General features: G+C 32.3%; 1 protein-coding gene across 7 annotated transcripts in view; it reads left to right on the forward strand.

The window, feature by feature from the left end:
• Positions 1 to 13347, forward strand: part of EXOC2 (exocyst complex component 2) — a 193205-nt gene that overhangs the window by 150560 nt on the left and 29298 nt on the right. Inside the window, exon 24 of one of the 7 annotated variants that reach the window (XM_036237603.1) lies at positions 11364 to 11496. The exons of 5 other annotated variants lie outside the window; for them this stretch is intronic. In XM_036237603.1, coding sequence (XP_036093496.1) covers positions 11364 to 11374 — 11 coding nt within the window. In that variant the 3' untranslated portion in view covers positions 11375 to 11496. Of the gene's footprint in view, positions 1 to 3692; positions 9269 to 11363; positions 11497 to 13347 lie in introns of those variants that run through there. One more of the 7 variants, XM_036237601.1, reaches the window with a different exon arrangement.

Below are 13347 nucleotides of genomic sequence, written 5' to 3' on the forward strand. Positions count from 1 at the left end.
TTCTTCAGTTATTAGCATGTATTGGACATGACTATTAGCACTGACATTATTCTTAAATTATTTGGTGTGTCTTTTAAAGGTTATCAAATTTCTTATGATGTTTTTGTGAGAACAGGAAAAATTGTAACACAGCTACTGAAAGTTTTCTCTATGTTTAATGATTATTACAACAAATAAGACTTGGTCACTAAGCTTCAGTCTTCATGAACAGTTGCTCATATCTGTCTCCTTTAAACTCTAATTGTTACCAGGAAACACAGTTTACTTGTGAATGATGAAGAGGAAGGCTCTCTTCTCTTCCTCCCACCATCCTTGAATTGCAACTTTCCCCAACAGTCAGGAATCCTTAATGCACATTGAAGACTGGCAACAGCAGTGACAACATTCCTGGTGGGGTGGGATGCAGCCTTACTTTCTTATCAGTTCACCTCCATAAGGGGTATCTTTGGAAAAAAGCAGTGTAGGAGATCTTTTCCTCCCTTAAGGGGCACAGTCAGGTCACAGTACTTCAGAGGCCATGACTACTGACTGTTCTTACACCATGGTAGATCCTAGGACAAGGGCTCAGCTCAGTGAGGATATCCTCATATTTTCTCAGCTATGAAATCGAACTAGCATAAGCCAATGATGTAAATAATAATGGTTTGTTGCCTCTGGATAATTTTTTTTTAATTAATATTTTGTTATCAGTGTGGCATTGAGTGGCATGGTCTTTTACTTAGCTCTTTCTTTCTTTTTAGAGATAAACATCATTTAGGAGCAGATGGTACATGGCACTGCAATGTCAGCAATACTCTTTCTCAGATTCCAATAACAGTTAATGTCAGTGTTCATTTCACTTTTGTAAACTGTATTTAGTTCTCCTCTTTGTGTATTTTTGACTTTGAGATCACTAACTGAACTTGGTCTTGCATAGTCATATAGTGATTTTTAGTTTGTTGAGAGTTGACTTAAGTTGAGACCTCATGTAAAGTGAGCAGCCAAAATAGTTTGACTATTAATCTTCCCAAATAATTTCAATTAACAACTTTATCTTTAAGGTTTTCATCTCCAAAAACTAAATTTTTTAAATCATATAGGTAGCTGATTACTTGTTGCTTAAGTTAGCAATAGTTTCTGATTATATAGTAATTTTTTTTTAAACCCAGTCGATTAATTTCATGATTCAAGAAGAGATCCCATTAAAGCCATAGCTATGCTTTTATAACCTGATGTTAAGTATTTAAATTTTTATCACCTCTTAATTTGTATACATGTCAGGAAAGATTATTCTGCTTAGTTCTGAGTCACCAAACTGTTTGTTCTAGTATCTAAAATTATTAAGAGCTCAGAATATTTATATTTAATAAATTTTAGCTAAATTAAGAATATTGTTGGTCTCCATTTACAAACTCACATGGATGTTTATAGCTTTAAAACATTTGAAGAAAAATAATCCTTCAACTTTTCACTTAAATATTGGTTTTAACTTTTTTTATCTAAAAAAGCATACAATTTTATATATATATTCCTTAAAGATATTTAATAAATGAATTTTAACCATTTTTATTTTTGTATAAGTAAAGTACTTTTCTGATTTTTAATTCAAAATGCTTTTATATTGTAGTTATTAAAGTTATAAAGAGAAGGGAAGACATTTATATAATTCATAACATGAATAATCATAGTGCCTTCTAAAAATATAGTAGCATAAAGAGTATTGGTATATATATGATATATATAATCTGGAGCAGAATAATTTTTCCTGTATCAGTAAAATGTCAGGTTATAGGCCCCATAGTAGTACTCAGTTTCATCATTGAATAAGAGTTATTAAGTGTACATTGTCAGTCCAGCGTGCTAGGCAGCATTAAAGGAAGTAGAAGAAAGAGAAAATGTAAATCTAATAATGGAGACAAAGGCATTTGTACAGCTCTGCTTGTCTATGCTTATTCTACTCAAGAGAATTTTAATTTTATATTGAGAACTCTACCTTTCAGAATCTTATTTTTCAGACATTTTCATTGTCTGAACACTGTAAGAGCCAATTCATAATTACATTATCTCATGCATCTTATAACTTCAAGTAATTCAAAGTTCAGGTCAGTTTAGCATTTCTAGAGAATAAGAGAAATGTTAGAAGAATAGGGATAAGGAAAATAGTCTCTTTGATTTTCAAAAAATGGAAAACTATAGACCTCAAAGCTTGATGTTGCTCTTTGAGCAAATGGATCATGAAAATGTTTATGGGCCCTTTAAAATAATAAGTTATATACGTTATCTGTATGTATGCATTTATGTTCATACATATATTTGTTATATACACATATGTTTCTATACACAGACACATACATTTGTTACTATGTATACACATAGTAATATAAATTGTCATTTATTAAGTATGTACTATGTGCCAGTCAGAGGACTTTACATAGATTATCTGGGTAATCCTTAGCACCTCAAGAAGTAAGTGATATTTTTATCATCATCTTATAGACGAAGCCATTTAGCACAGCAGAGGGTAAGTAAATTGCCCTAGATCACATAGCTAAGAAGTGGTGGGGTTCAGAATTCAAATCCAGCTATGAAATCGAACTAGCACAAGCCCCTACTTAAAAGCACTGTGTTGTAATGCTAGACAAAGAGCTAACAATTTCCATTAAAAGTCTATTAAGAAAAAGGTAGATAACCTGGTATAAGACAAAAATCTTGAAATTCACAAAAGAATTAAAATGACTAGTAAACATGAAAAGATATTAAAACTCAATACTCAAAGAATGAAAATTAAAAATTGCATCCAGTTGTCATTTTTTAAAAATTCCAGTTGGCAAATGTTAAAAAAGCTTGATAATACCTGCTTTTCGGTAAAGGTACCAAGAAACGAACTAGCCTGTGTCATCTTTCTAGAAGCGTAAATTGGCACAGCTATGTCACGTGTGTATGTGTAGTACCTGCATATATATGTGTGTATAATTTGCTTAGAAATTCTAAGAATTTATCTTAAGAAAAACATCATACAAGGAAAGAAATATGTACAGTGATGTTTATTGAATGAAGCATTGTTTTATACACACAAAATCTAAAAAACAACCTAAACGCTCATTAGTTAATGGATTAAGTTATGATATGTCTAATTAATAAGATGCATCCATTACAATGGATGAGTTGGACACACACTCCTTTTTAATGGATCAGATGGATACACATACACACAGATATTGTCTATATGACCTGTGAATTCTCACATGGTAGCTTTGTGTACTCCCTAAAATTTGAGCAGTTGCATTTGAATTAAAATGTGTCATGTATACCCAACATGTAAGTTGTTCTATGTGGCATTGCCATGCAAGAACAAAACAGTTGGCTTTTTATATTGTTCCGAGATAGTTTAAATTAATCTTGCTAATTAATTTGGTAGACAAATGCTTTCATTATTCTCTCATTTTTATTTTAAAGAGAATATATGATTTACAGTTTTTCATGTACAAATGTATCTTGACAAGGGATGGTAAGTAGAAATTTGGAAAACTTTAGTTTTCTGCTTTAAAGTTATGTGTTCAAATATTTATAAGGAGCATACATTGGTATTTTTTTAAAAATACTTGTATTTTTTAAAAAATACTTGTATTTTTTAAAAACGAAGAAAACTATTCATAGAATCAGCACACTTGAAAAAAACAGGTGACTGTAACACTAACTTATTTTCTTTATAGACACACAGTTGATTTGACAGTCCAAGAAATGAAACACTGGATAAATCAGGAGTCATTTTGGCAAGTCATTCGACAGTTTTTCCTGACAAGCTTTTGGAATCAGGGTGGCTGGAAAAATTATAGCCAGGGTGTCTTGATGTCAGCCTACAGGGAAATCTACAGTCATTGCAGGAAGATTTTTTAAAACAATGTTTGACATTCTATTAGCCGTTTGAAAATGGAGGAATAAAAACTACTTTAGCCAGATTTATGGAGATAAACCTAGTATTAGCTTTTCTAGCACTGTCTTACATTATACATACAAAGATTCTACAATGTTTTTATATAAACCTGTGATGGGTTATCCTAACATTAATGACAAAATTTAACATGCTTTATTAATTAATACTACCACAGAATCAAAAATATAAACTTCAGAGGAATTCTGGTCTTTGGAAATGGTGGAAGAACCTGAATTGGGCTAACCCTTCCACAGTTTAAAAGTGTGCACAAAATATAGAAAAGAAGTGTTTGAAGCACTGGAGGGTTATAGAAAGTAAAAAGAAACTGAAAGGAATGCTTCAACCTTTGAAGGAAGTGAACCTGTACTGGCCAAGATCTGTCTGTATATAGCTTTCACCTGAAGGCTCTCCAATTTGCAGCACCCAGTGATTACTCCTTCAGCAGAAAGCCACAGCCCTGTGCTACAAGGATTGTGGGCTGAAGAAAGTAACAGTAGGTGGAAACTTACATCTGAAGGAAGAAATAAAAGCACCAGAAATGGTGAATATGTGGGTAAATATAAAAAGCAAACTGTTTTGTTTTTTATTTTTTGGTTAATTTTTCCAAAAAAGATACATGTTTGATGCAAGAAAAATCCCTATAACTTATTAAATTTAATTCACAATCAAAAACCTTATTTTGTAAAACTCCAAGTCCAGGTGATTTTACTAGTAAATTCTATGAAACATTTAAAAGAAATAATACCAATTTGGCACAAACTTTATCAGAAAATATAGGAGAAGGAAACATGTCCAATCTCATTGTATGAAGATCACATAACCTCAAACCAAAAATCTGACCAAGGGCGTTACAAGGAAAGAAAACTGCAGATCAGTGTCTTTCATCAACATTGGAGAACAATATTTTAACAGATTTGTTTAGCAGTATTATCTGTATAAAGGAGAACTTTATCTCAGACACACATGGTTAGTGAAACAGTTGAAACTCAATCATTATATTAACAGCCTTAAAAACAAAATGTAGTCATCTCAGTAGGTACAGAGAAGTCACTTAACAAAATTCAACATCCATCCATGATAAAAACTCTTAGCCAACTAGAAATAGAAGGAAACTTCCTAAACCCAGTAAAAAGATTGACAAAAGTTCTATAACTAATATTATATGATGAAATATGGATCATTTTTCTCTAAGATTGGAAAGGAGACAAGGGTGTCTACTTTCACCAGTCCTATTCACCATTGCACCGGAGGTCCTAGCGATTGTAATAGAGCAAGAAAAACAAAGAAAGATTGAAAAATAATACAAAACAAGTAAAAGTGTTTTCACTCTGAGACATTATCACTCTGTATGTTAAAAATCCTAAGGTATCTACAAAACTACTATAATTAATAACTGACTTTATAAAGACCTCATAATGCAGAATCAATATACAAAAATCAGTTATATTTAAAATATAACAGTTGTAAATACAGCGAAAAAATGGAATGTCAACTTTAAAAAATTTAATTTGCATCAAAACTTATACAATTAGGAATAAATTAAACAACAACAACAAAAAAAAAACATTTAGGACCTCTTCACTGAAGACTAAAAGTTGCTGCCAAATGAAAGTAAAGAAAACCAAAGTACATGGTATAGCTATGCCATGTTTTTCTGTTGAAAGTCTCAGTATTGTTAAACAGCCACTTCTCCCAAATCGATCCATAGATCAGTACATTCCCAATCAAAACTCCAACAGGATTTTTTTTGTAGAAATTGGAGGATGATTCTAAAAATTTTTAAGAAAAGGTATAGGACTTTAAATATCCAAAACAATCTTAAAGAAGAAGAGGAAAGTTGGTGTATTCACACTACTTGATTTAAAGACTTTTAAAGGTACTGGAATAACCGTAGTATGGTATTAACATAAGGATAGACAAACGCATGAAACAGAATAGAAAATATAAAAATAGACCCACACATACGTAGTTGATTTTTGACAAAGACACAAAGACATTTCCATGGGGAATGGAAGTCTTCAAAACAGATACACTGAAACAAGTGGGTAAATATATAAACAAACATTTCATAAAAGAAGATACATAAATGGCCAATAAATGAAAAGTATGTACCATTATTTGTCATCAGGGGAATGCAAGTAAAACCATAATGAGATAGTAGTTCAGATATACTAGAATAGCTAAAATTAAAGACTGGCAGCACTATTACATGTTGACAAGGATATGGAGCAACTGGAACTCTCTTGCATCGTTGATAAGGCTTTAAAATGGTGCATCCACTTTGGAAACAGCTTCTTACAAAGCTAAACGTAAATCTACCCCATGACCCACCAATTCCACTTCTAGGCATTTTCCAAAGATAAATGAAAAATAAGTGCACAAATAGACTGTACAATGTAGCTACCACAACTTTATTCATAATAGCCCCAAACTGGAAACAACCTAAGTAGTCAAGAGGAGCATGTATGAAGTTTTAGTATAATCATACGATGCAACAGTATCCATGCAACAGGGCACTACTTACATTGTTGTTACTAATACCTAGAATGTAGATAGATCTCAAAAATATTTATGCTTAAGTGAAAAAAGGAAAATAGAAAAGGAGACATAATATAGGATTCCATTTAAGTGGAGTTCAAGGACCAGCTAACTAATCTGTGGTGACAGAAACCAGAATGGTGATAGCCTTTGGGGATTGACTGAGACGTAGCATGAGAAACTAACAGCCTTGGAAATGTTCTATATCATGATTGTGATAGTAGGTACACAGTTACATACTTTTTATCAAACCAAAAATTGTACACTTTTGGTTTTGAACACTGTGCATTCACTGTATGTAAATTTTACCTCAAAAATTCACCGACTAGAAAAAATATTAAAGTCATACAATAAAAATTGAGTTACTAGAAAAGAGCATGCATAAAATTAAATGGTATAATTAGAGAAGCAACAACTAAAAATAGTAAATTCTGTAAGGACAGTTGTGGGGATGACATACAAGAGGTAAGAGAGAATAGCTTAGTAAGAGTTAATGCATACATTCTAAAGGTTTTAGATATTGGCAGTTATAAGTGCTCTGTGGTGTAGCTGCCCCATAATAGCCAATGAAATAATAGTTACAATTATAAAAATGTAGTGTCCAAAGATAAGTTGCAGATTCCTGTGTCCTGGAGTCATCATCTGGTCTTAAAACCAGGCTATGTGAAAACGGTTGTCAGAACAGACTATTTTAGCCTGGAGAAAGGATTAGAGACAAATCTAATAGCTCTCTTTAAATATCTTATTTAAAAAAAAAAGATTAATTCTGTATAACTGCAAAGATTATTAGAATTACAATGAAATGGGTAGGAGTTGTTCTTAGAATTTTCTAAATATGGTCAGCTTTATAAGAATATATATCCCATAACCTCCAGTTTTTACATGCATGATAACAAGCCAACATCTAGATACACCATTTTCAGGGACTCCTGCTTGATCTGAATGGCTTCAAGACTTGCAAACTCTCAGACTCTGCTGCCATTAGCTAGGATAATCAGACTTGCCATCATGTATATGGTAGGTCTCTTGAGGAACAAACAGGATTTGGGAAATTGAAGTAAGTATGGTAGAACATTCTAAGCCGCTGGAGGTTTCCAAAAAAAAAAATTATCTGAAGTAATGTTTTAAGAGAAATTTTAATGCAATGATGACAAGCTGGCATGGTCGTTGGTTAGGAGAAGGGGCAGGGAACCATTCCTGAAATCTTGGAGTGAGGTGAGTAAACTGTGAGCTTAGGTGAGTTAGAAGAAAGATCAACTAGATTTCACTTAGGATGAACTGTGAATAGATAACAGTTAACATTATAAAATATAGTAGACATTTACAACTTGAGAACTGTCAGATAAACATTTTCACATTTCATTCAGTAGTATATCGTTTTTTGCTAGAAAAAAAAATAATTAAATTTAAAATTAAGTATGTAAAACTGCTTTCCAGAGTAGGACTTGAGTCTCTTATATATGTTTAAAAATTAAAAGGAAAAAAATCATTTCTTTCGATTTGCTTACTTTAGTATATATCACTGCTCAATTATGTACATTAGAGACGTTGCTGGGATGTTATACTAAGAAAGCAAATTATCAATTTAGAGTAGATTTTCCTGGACCTCTAACATCTGTAAGTTGCCTGTTTGAGCCTGTTTTGGCAATCATTGGATGACTGCTGACTGTATGAGGCAGGAACTATGCTAATGTTTCATAAGACAATATCCTACATAGTTACAGTCATCACTGAGTCTAAAAGTCCTTCCTTCATACTTTTAAATGTCCTAAGGAATGGCTGAATTACTGAATTATAAGAATTTTTTCCTTCCATTGAGCAGATATTGCATAAATCCATATGCAAAGTTATTCTGTCTGTTAAACTTTAAGTTCTCTCCCCTTAGCTTCATTTTTAGTTTTTCTTAAAGCATTTAGATAAATTTCTACTGCAGAGTCAACTCTGTACCCTACCACAAATGCACTACCACCAAACATTACATTCGAATAATTAGTACTTTATGAAAGATATAAATTCAGTGGGAAATACAGATGTTTTTCTCTTCTAAATAGTACAAATTCCTTCTTCTAAAGGAATTCAGAATGCTCCTTCAATCATACAAGTTATCGTTTACCACTAATAGATTTTAAAAGATCTAATTATGCTTTGCACACTGGCCAAAGAAAACTATACATTTGTTGCCTGTTCAAACTTAGTCTAAGTTGAATTTATATATATGGAAATATATGTGTTTGGAACACTGAGACTCACATAATAAAAGTGAAATCAGTCTTAATCTCTTTACTCAAAGTGTAAAATATTTCCTCCAAGAAGGCTTCAAAAAGCATTTTCCAGTTATATTTTCTTTTCATTCACAAATTCAGCAAATATTATCAAATCTGTTATATCCAAGACAAATTTAAGATAGCAATTCCTCATTTCCAAGTTTAAAATTTAAATAGAGAAGCTAGTGTGTGAGAAACTCATATTGTGTATGAGATTAAATTATTGTGATTCTTAAGTTAGGAAACATTCGTATTCTTCAGTATTGTGTGTCCTACTCTGAGAATTGAGAAATATATGGAGAACCAAGCCAGTAAACTCAAGAGTGTACCAACTAATGTTCTCCATACTCTGGACTATCTTTAAAATGAGAATTTGCTAGAGGAACTCCTGAAACTATTTCTTGATCTTAGCATCTGTATCTGTGGTGCACGTTTCTCCTTTTGGAAGATTGCTAGTGTGTGTGAGAGAGAGCAGGTGTTTTGGTGAAAAAATGGCAGAAAGTGGCAAAAATTAAAAAGTTAAATGCTAAAAATAACTCTTATCCCCATACGATTTCACATTTATTTTTAAAAATTGTATCTTCTTGAAGCCTTGAGATGTTTTTCCTCTTTTAAAACTAGAATCCACTGGGTTATGTGAAAATGTGAAAAGCAACTTCTTTGCTGTTCATTGACTATATACTCATCTATTATATTCTTTTAAATTATCATTTCTTTGAAGTTAACCTTAGGAGAATACATTTCCACTGCCCTGTGAAGAGTATCCTGATTGGTTATTGTATTTTTTTTCCAGCTTTTTTAATCCTATTACTATTTTTGTGTGTGTGATTTTAAGTATATCTTTCTATTTCAGTGAGCTGTTGCACTTACCTCTGTCTGAGGTAGTGGCTTGGCTGCTTGCCATTTATATAATTAAATCAGTACCTCCTATTTAAACATTCATCTAACCACTCATAGGGAAAATCTTCTTCTGAAATTTTTTTGAGGCGTTTACTAAAATACATTTTTAGGGCTGGTACCTGGGTCTATATAGGGCTATTACAGTAAAGCTTTCTAGATCATCCTAATGTTCAGTCATGTTCAGAATTAGAGAAGAGCGAAAAAAAGAGACACTCTCACCCCATCATTATCTCAACCTAAATGGAAAGAAAGACAGGAAAATATTTGAATTTTTGAAGATTGTGAATCAAGAATAACACCCCTCTTCTCTGCCCAAGAATAAGACAGTAGAGTCAGCAGATGAAAAACATGATACTAGACAATATGGTTTAGATATAAGAGCCATATGGGCTCCCTAGTCTTCAGACTTGAAATAGGCTACCAAAGGGAAATGCTGAGACTCCAGAGCAAATACATCTGCCTGGATCACTGCCTCACACTGGTTCAGGGTGGAGAGGAAAAAAGAAAGAGACCAAATTCCCATGCTCAAGAGTTTAAGATTTACTCTACCCAACCAAAAGGTGTACTAATATCTGTGTTCCACCAGCTGAGAAGTCCCACCTCTGTAGGAGAGGAGTAGAGAGTGAAATAGAGGTCAGAAGTGTCAAGGGGAAATCCCACTCATAGAAACCAGAAGAAATGGGAGACACCATTCCCTTATTAAAAACCAAACAAAGTTTTAACAAGACATAGCTACCTCTAGGTGTTCAGACAAAACATAAGAGCGGATTTCAGCAAATAAATACTTGTGCTTTCCATTAATATACAAATAAGGAGAATTATTTCAGAATTTAAGTATGAATTCTCATTAAAAATAAAATACCTTGGCCGATAGTGTAAGGATCAATTATAAAGACAATTTTTAAAATTATAAATCAACTCTAAAGTGTTTTTCACTCTACAAAAAACTTCCAGTTATCTGGATGACAGAATCCAGCAATCAGTACCTCCTTCACTTCTGTTTCTCTCAGTTCTGTCTATGACTTTAACAGTCTATCTTTCCTTCTTGGCCTGCCCAGGGCTAATTGCACTTGCTTCCTGATCCTATCCCTGCTACTCTCTTAGAGGCTGCATGCCATCAACTCTCTTCTCTTTCTCCAGGTCTTTGACATTGTTTCTCATTTCTGTGTCCATAGTTCCTAAATGATTCCTGGCCCATAATAAGCCTTAAGCAACAGATTTATCCAATTAGTTGATTGATTAATGAGAAACACCTTAGCATAGATTATTCCAGCCAGAAGTGATAGGGAAAAATAGACATCGAGTTAATACCAATTTACAGTTTAGTTTTTAAGAGTAATCGATATTCTCAACAGAATGTCAGATTGAGTTATCTTTTTTTTTTTTAATTGAGTAGAGTAAATGCAAAGAGGAGAACTTTGGTTGATTAAATAGGATAAAATAATATGTGAACTACCCATTTAGAAATAATTAAAATATTATAAAATGCATGTAACACCCAATATCTCTTAAATGTAATTTTACCTTTTCAAAATTATTCTGAAGACTCTTTAAGCCTGGCAGAATTTTATGAACATTATATTCCTGGTGCTATTTGTTGGACACTTAAAAAACTGTTCTCTGAATTTGGAACATGGATAGTAACACTCAGTAAAGTAGCAGTTTTTCTTATGATCCATCCTACATAAGTTTTCTTCATTCTAGTCATTGAGTAACTTGGCACTTTATTCTATTTTTTATCAAAACAGATGCCAGTTGAGTGAACTTCATCTTTGAAGAGAGCGATCTAAGTTAATAATTTTTTCCTTTACTGAACTCTGAAAAAAAAATCATTTTTATTAATTCCTTGGACTATTTTTATTAATTTTATTTTAAAAATGTAATGCAGCATATTTTAATAAACTTGCATTCAAGCTATTTGTAAGAGAAAAACAATTTTATATTTTCTAAAGGAGGACAATCATAGTCATCTTTTTAAAAATCAGTTTCATTATTTAACCTCACTTTTTTTTTCAGGCATTTTCTCCTTTTTTGTAAGCAGTTTAATGTATTAGAATCAGTACTGTAAAACCATTTATACAATGCTTTGGACATTTGGTTATAATTTCTTTGTCTGCCAAGCGTTTTTTAATAAAGCTCTATTTTGGCTCTAACGGTCTTCAATGTGAAATTTATTAACTTTGAGATGACCTGTAGCTTACATATTTTCTTCATTGCATGTCTTATCTGTAAAAGTATTTATTTTATTATGTATTAAATTGATAGCTGTACACTGCTTTCTGGCATCAGGGTTAACTGATGTACTATTTTGCAAATAAACAATCTAAGTCATTTTTAAACTTTTTATTTTGGACATTTTCAGACAAACTAGAATAGTAAAACATTCCAATTGACCTGTTGGCCAGCCTTAACAATTATGAGCTCATAGTCAATCTTGTTTTATCCCCCACTACCTCCAAGATAGATTATTTTGAAGTAAATCCAAGACATTAGATCATTTTGACCATACACAGATCAGATAAGGGCTTATTTAAAAAAAAAAAAAAAAACCATCAGCTACAATACCTTTGTCAGATCTAGAAAAAAAAATTAACAATCCCATAATTTCATCAAATATCTAGTTACTGTCCAAAATTCTCATCAAAGCTTTTTAGAGAATTTGTTCAAATTAGGATTCAGCCAAGGTGTATATGTTGCTTTGGTTGATAAGTCTCTTAATTTTTTTCTTTTCCTTTAACTCTCAAAGGTCTCTTCTTCAGCTAATTTGTCGAATAAATAGGGTCGATCATTCTGTAGATATTCTCATTTTCTGCACTTTTCAAATTGCTGTTTCATGGTACCGTTTAACATGTTCCTCTCTCCCCTGTGTTTCCTATAAATATGTAATTAATAAAGAAGCTTTATCAGTTTTAGGTTTGATTTTGTTTTAATTTTGTTTACTATCACCAGGAGATATATAGTGTTTGGTTACCTCAATTTTTATGTTGTTAAGATTGAAATTGAATTTAAGCGTTATCAGCTTGACTCACCCTTTAAAAATGTATCATAACCTTTTATTAAATGGTTTTAGTGCCATATGTAATTGTTGCCATGATCTATTACTTTCTTAGGGATTGCAAACGAATGATTGTTAGCTGGAACACTAAGTAAAAAGTTTCTATAGGAAAGGCAGGATAAATACTTGATTCTTTAACAGTTTTTAGAATGAGTTGGTTGCCTCATGTTTTTTAAAGGTGATCAACAAGATAATTTTTATTTTTTATTACTTTTATTAACTCCTGGTTTGAGCATATTTTAATGAGTTTCAGTTCATTATAGTAGTTGTTATATTTTTAATAATCAGATTGTACCCTCTCTGGCTAAGGCAGCCTCTTCAGATAGGCCCCTCACTCCTGGAGATGCAGCCTTGTCATGCTTCCTTGATCTCTGGTATGCTGAGGTGTTCTGTGCTCACTGTGTGCTTTCTTGTCTCAGACTTGGAATCTGCCTTTGGAAGGGAATGAAATGATATTAACTATGGAAAAATTTCCTCTCTTTTAACTTTCTTTTACTCTTTCTATACTTTGTCTGTATCCTCTCTATTTTACCACCTCATTAAATCTCATCCAAAAGTCTGTTCTGTAGTTGGACAAGCAGTGTTGACAGCAGTCACATTACCTGGTGGTTTCTTATATTTCAGCAATACCATCTCTTCTATTCAAGCCAACACCAGCTAAGCCTGTCCTTTAACAT

Source organism: Rousettus aegyptiacus, unplaced genomic scaffold, assembly GCF_014176215.1.
Source record: "Rousettus aegyptiacus isolate mRouAeg1 unplaced genomic scaffold, mRouAeg1.p scaffold_m13_p_1, whole genome shotgun sequence".
NCBI lineage: Eukaryota > Metazoa > Chordata > Mammalia > Chiroptera > Pteropodidae > Rousettus > Rousettus aegyptiacus.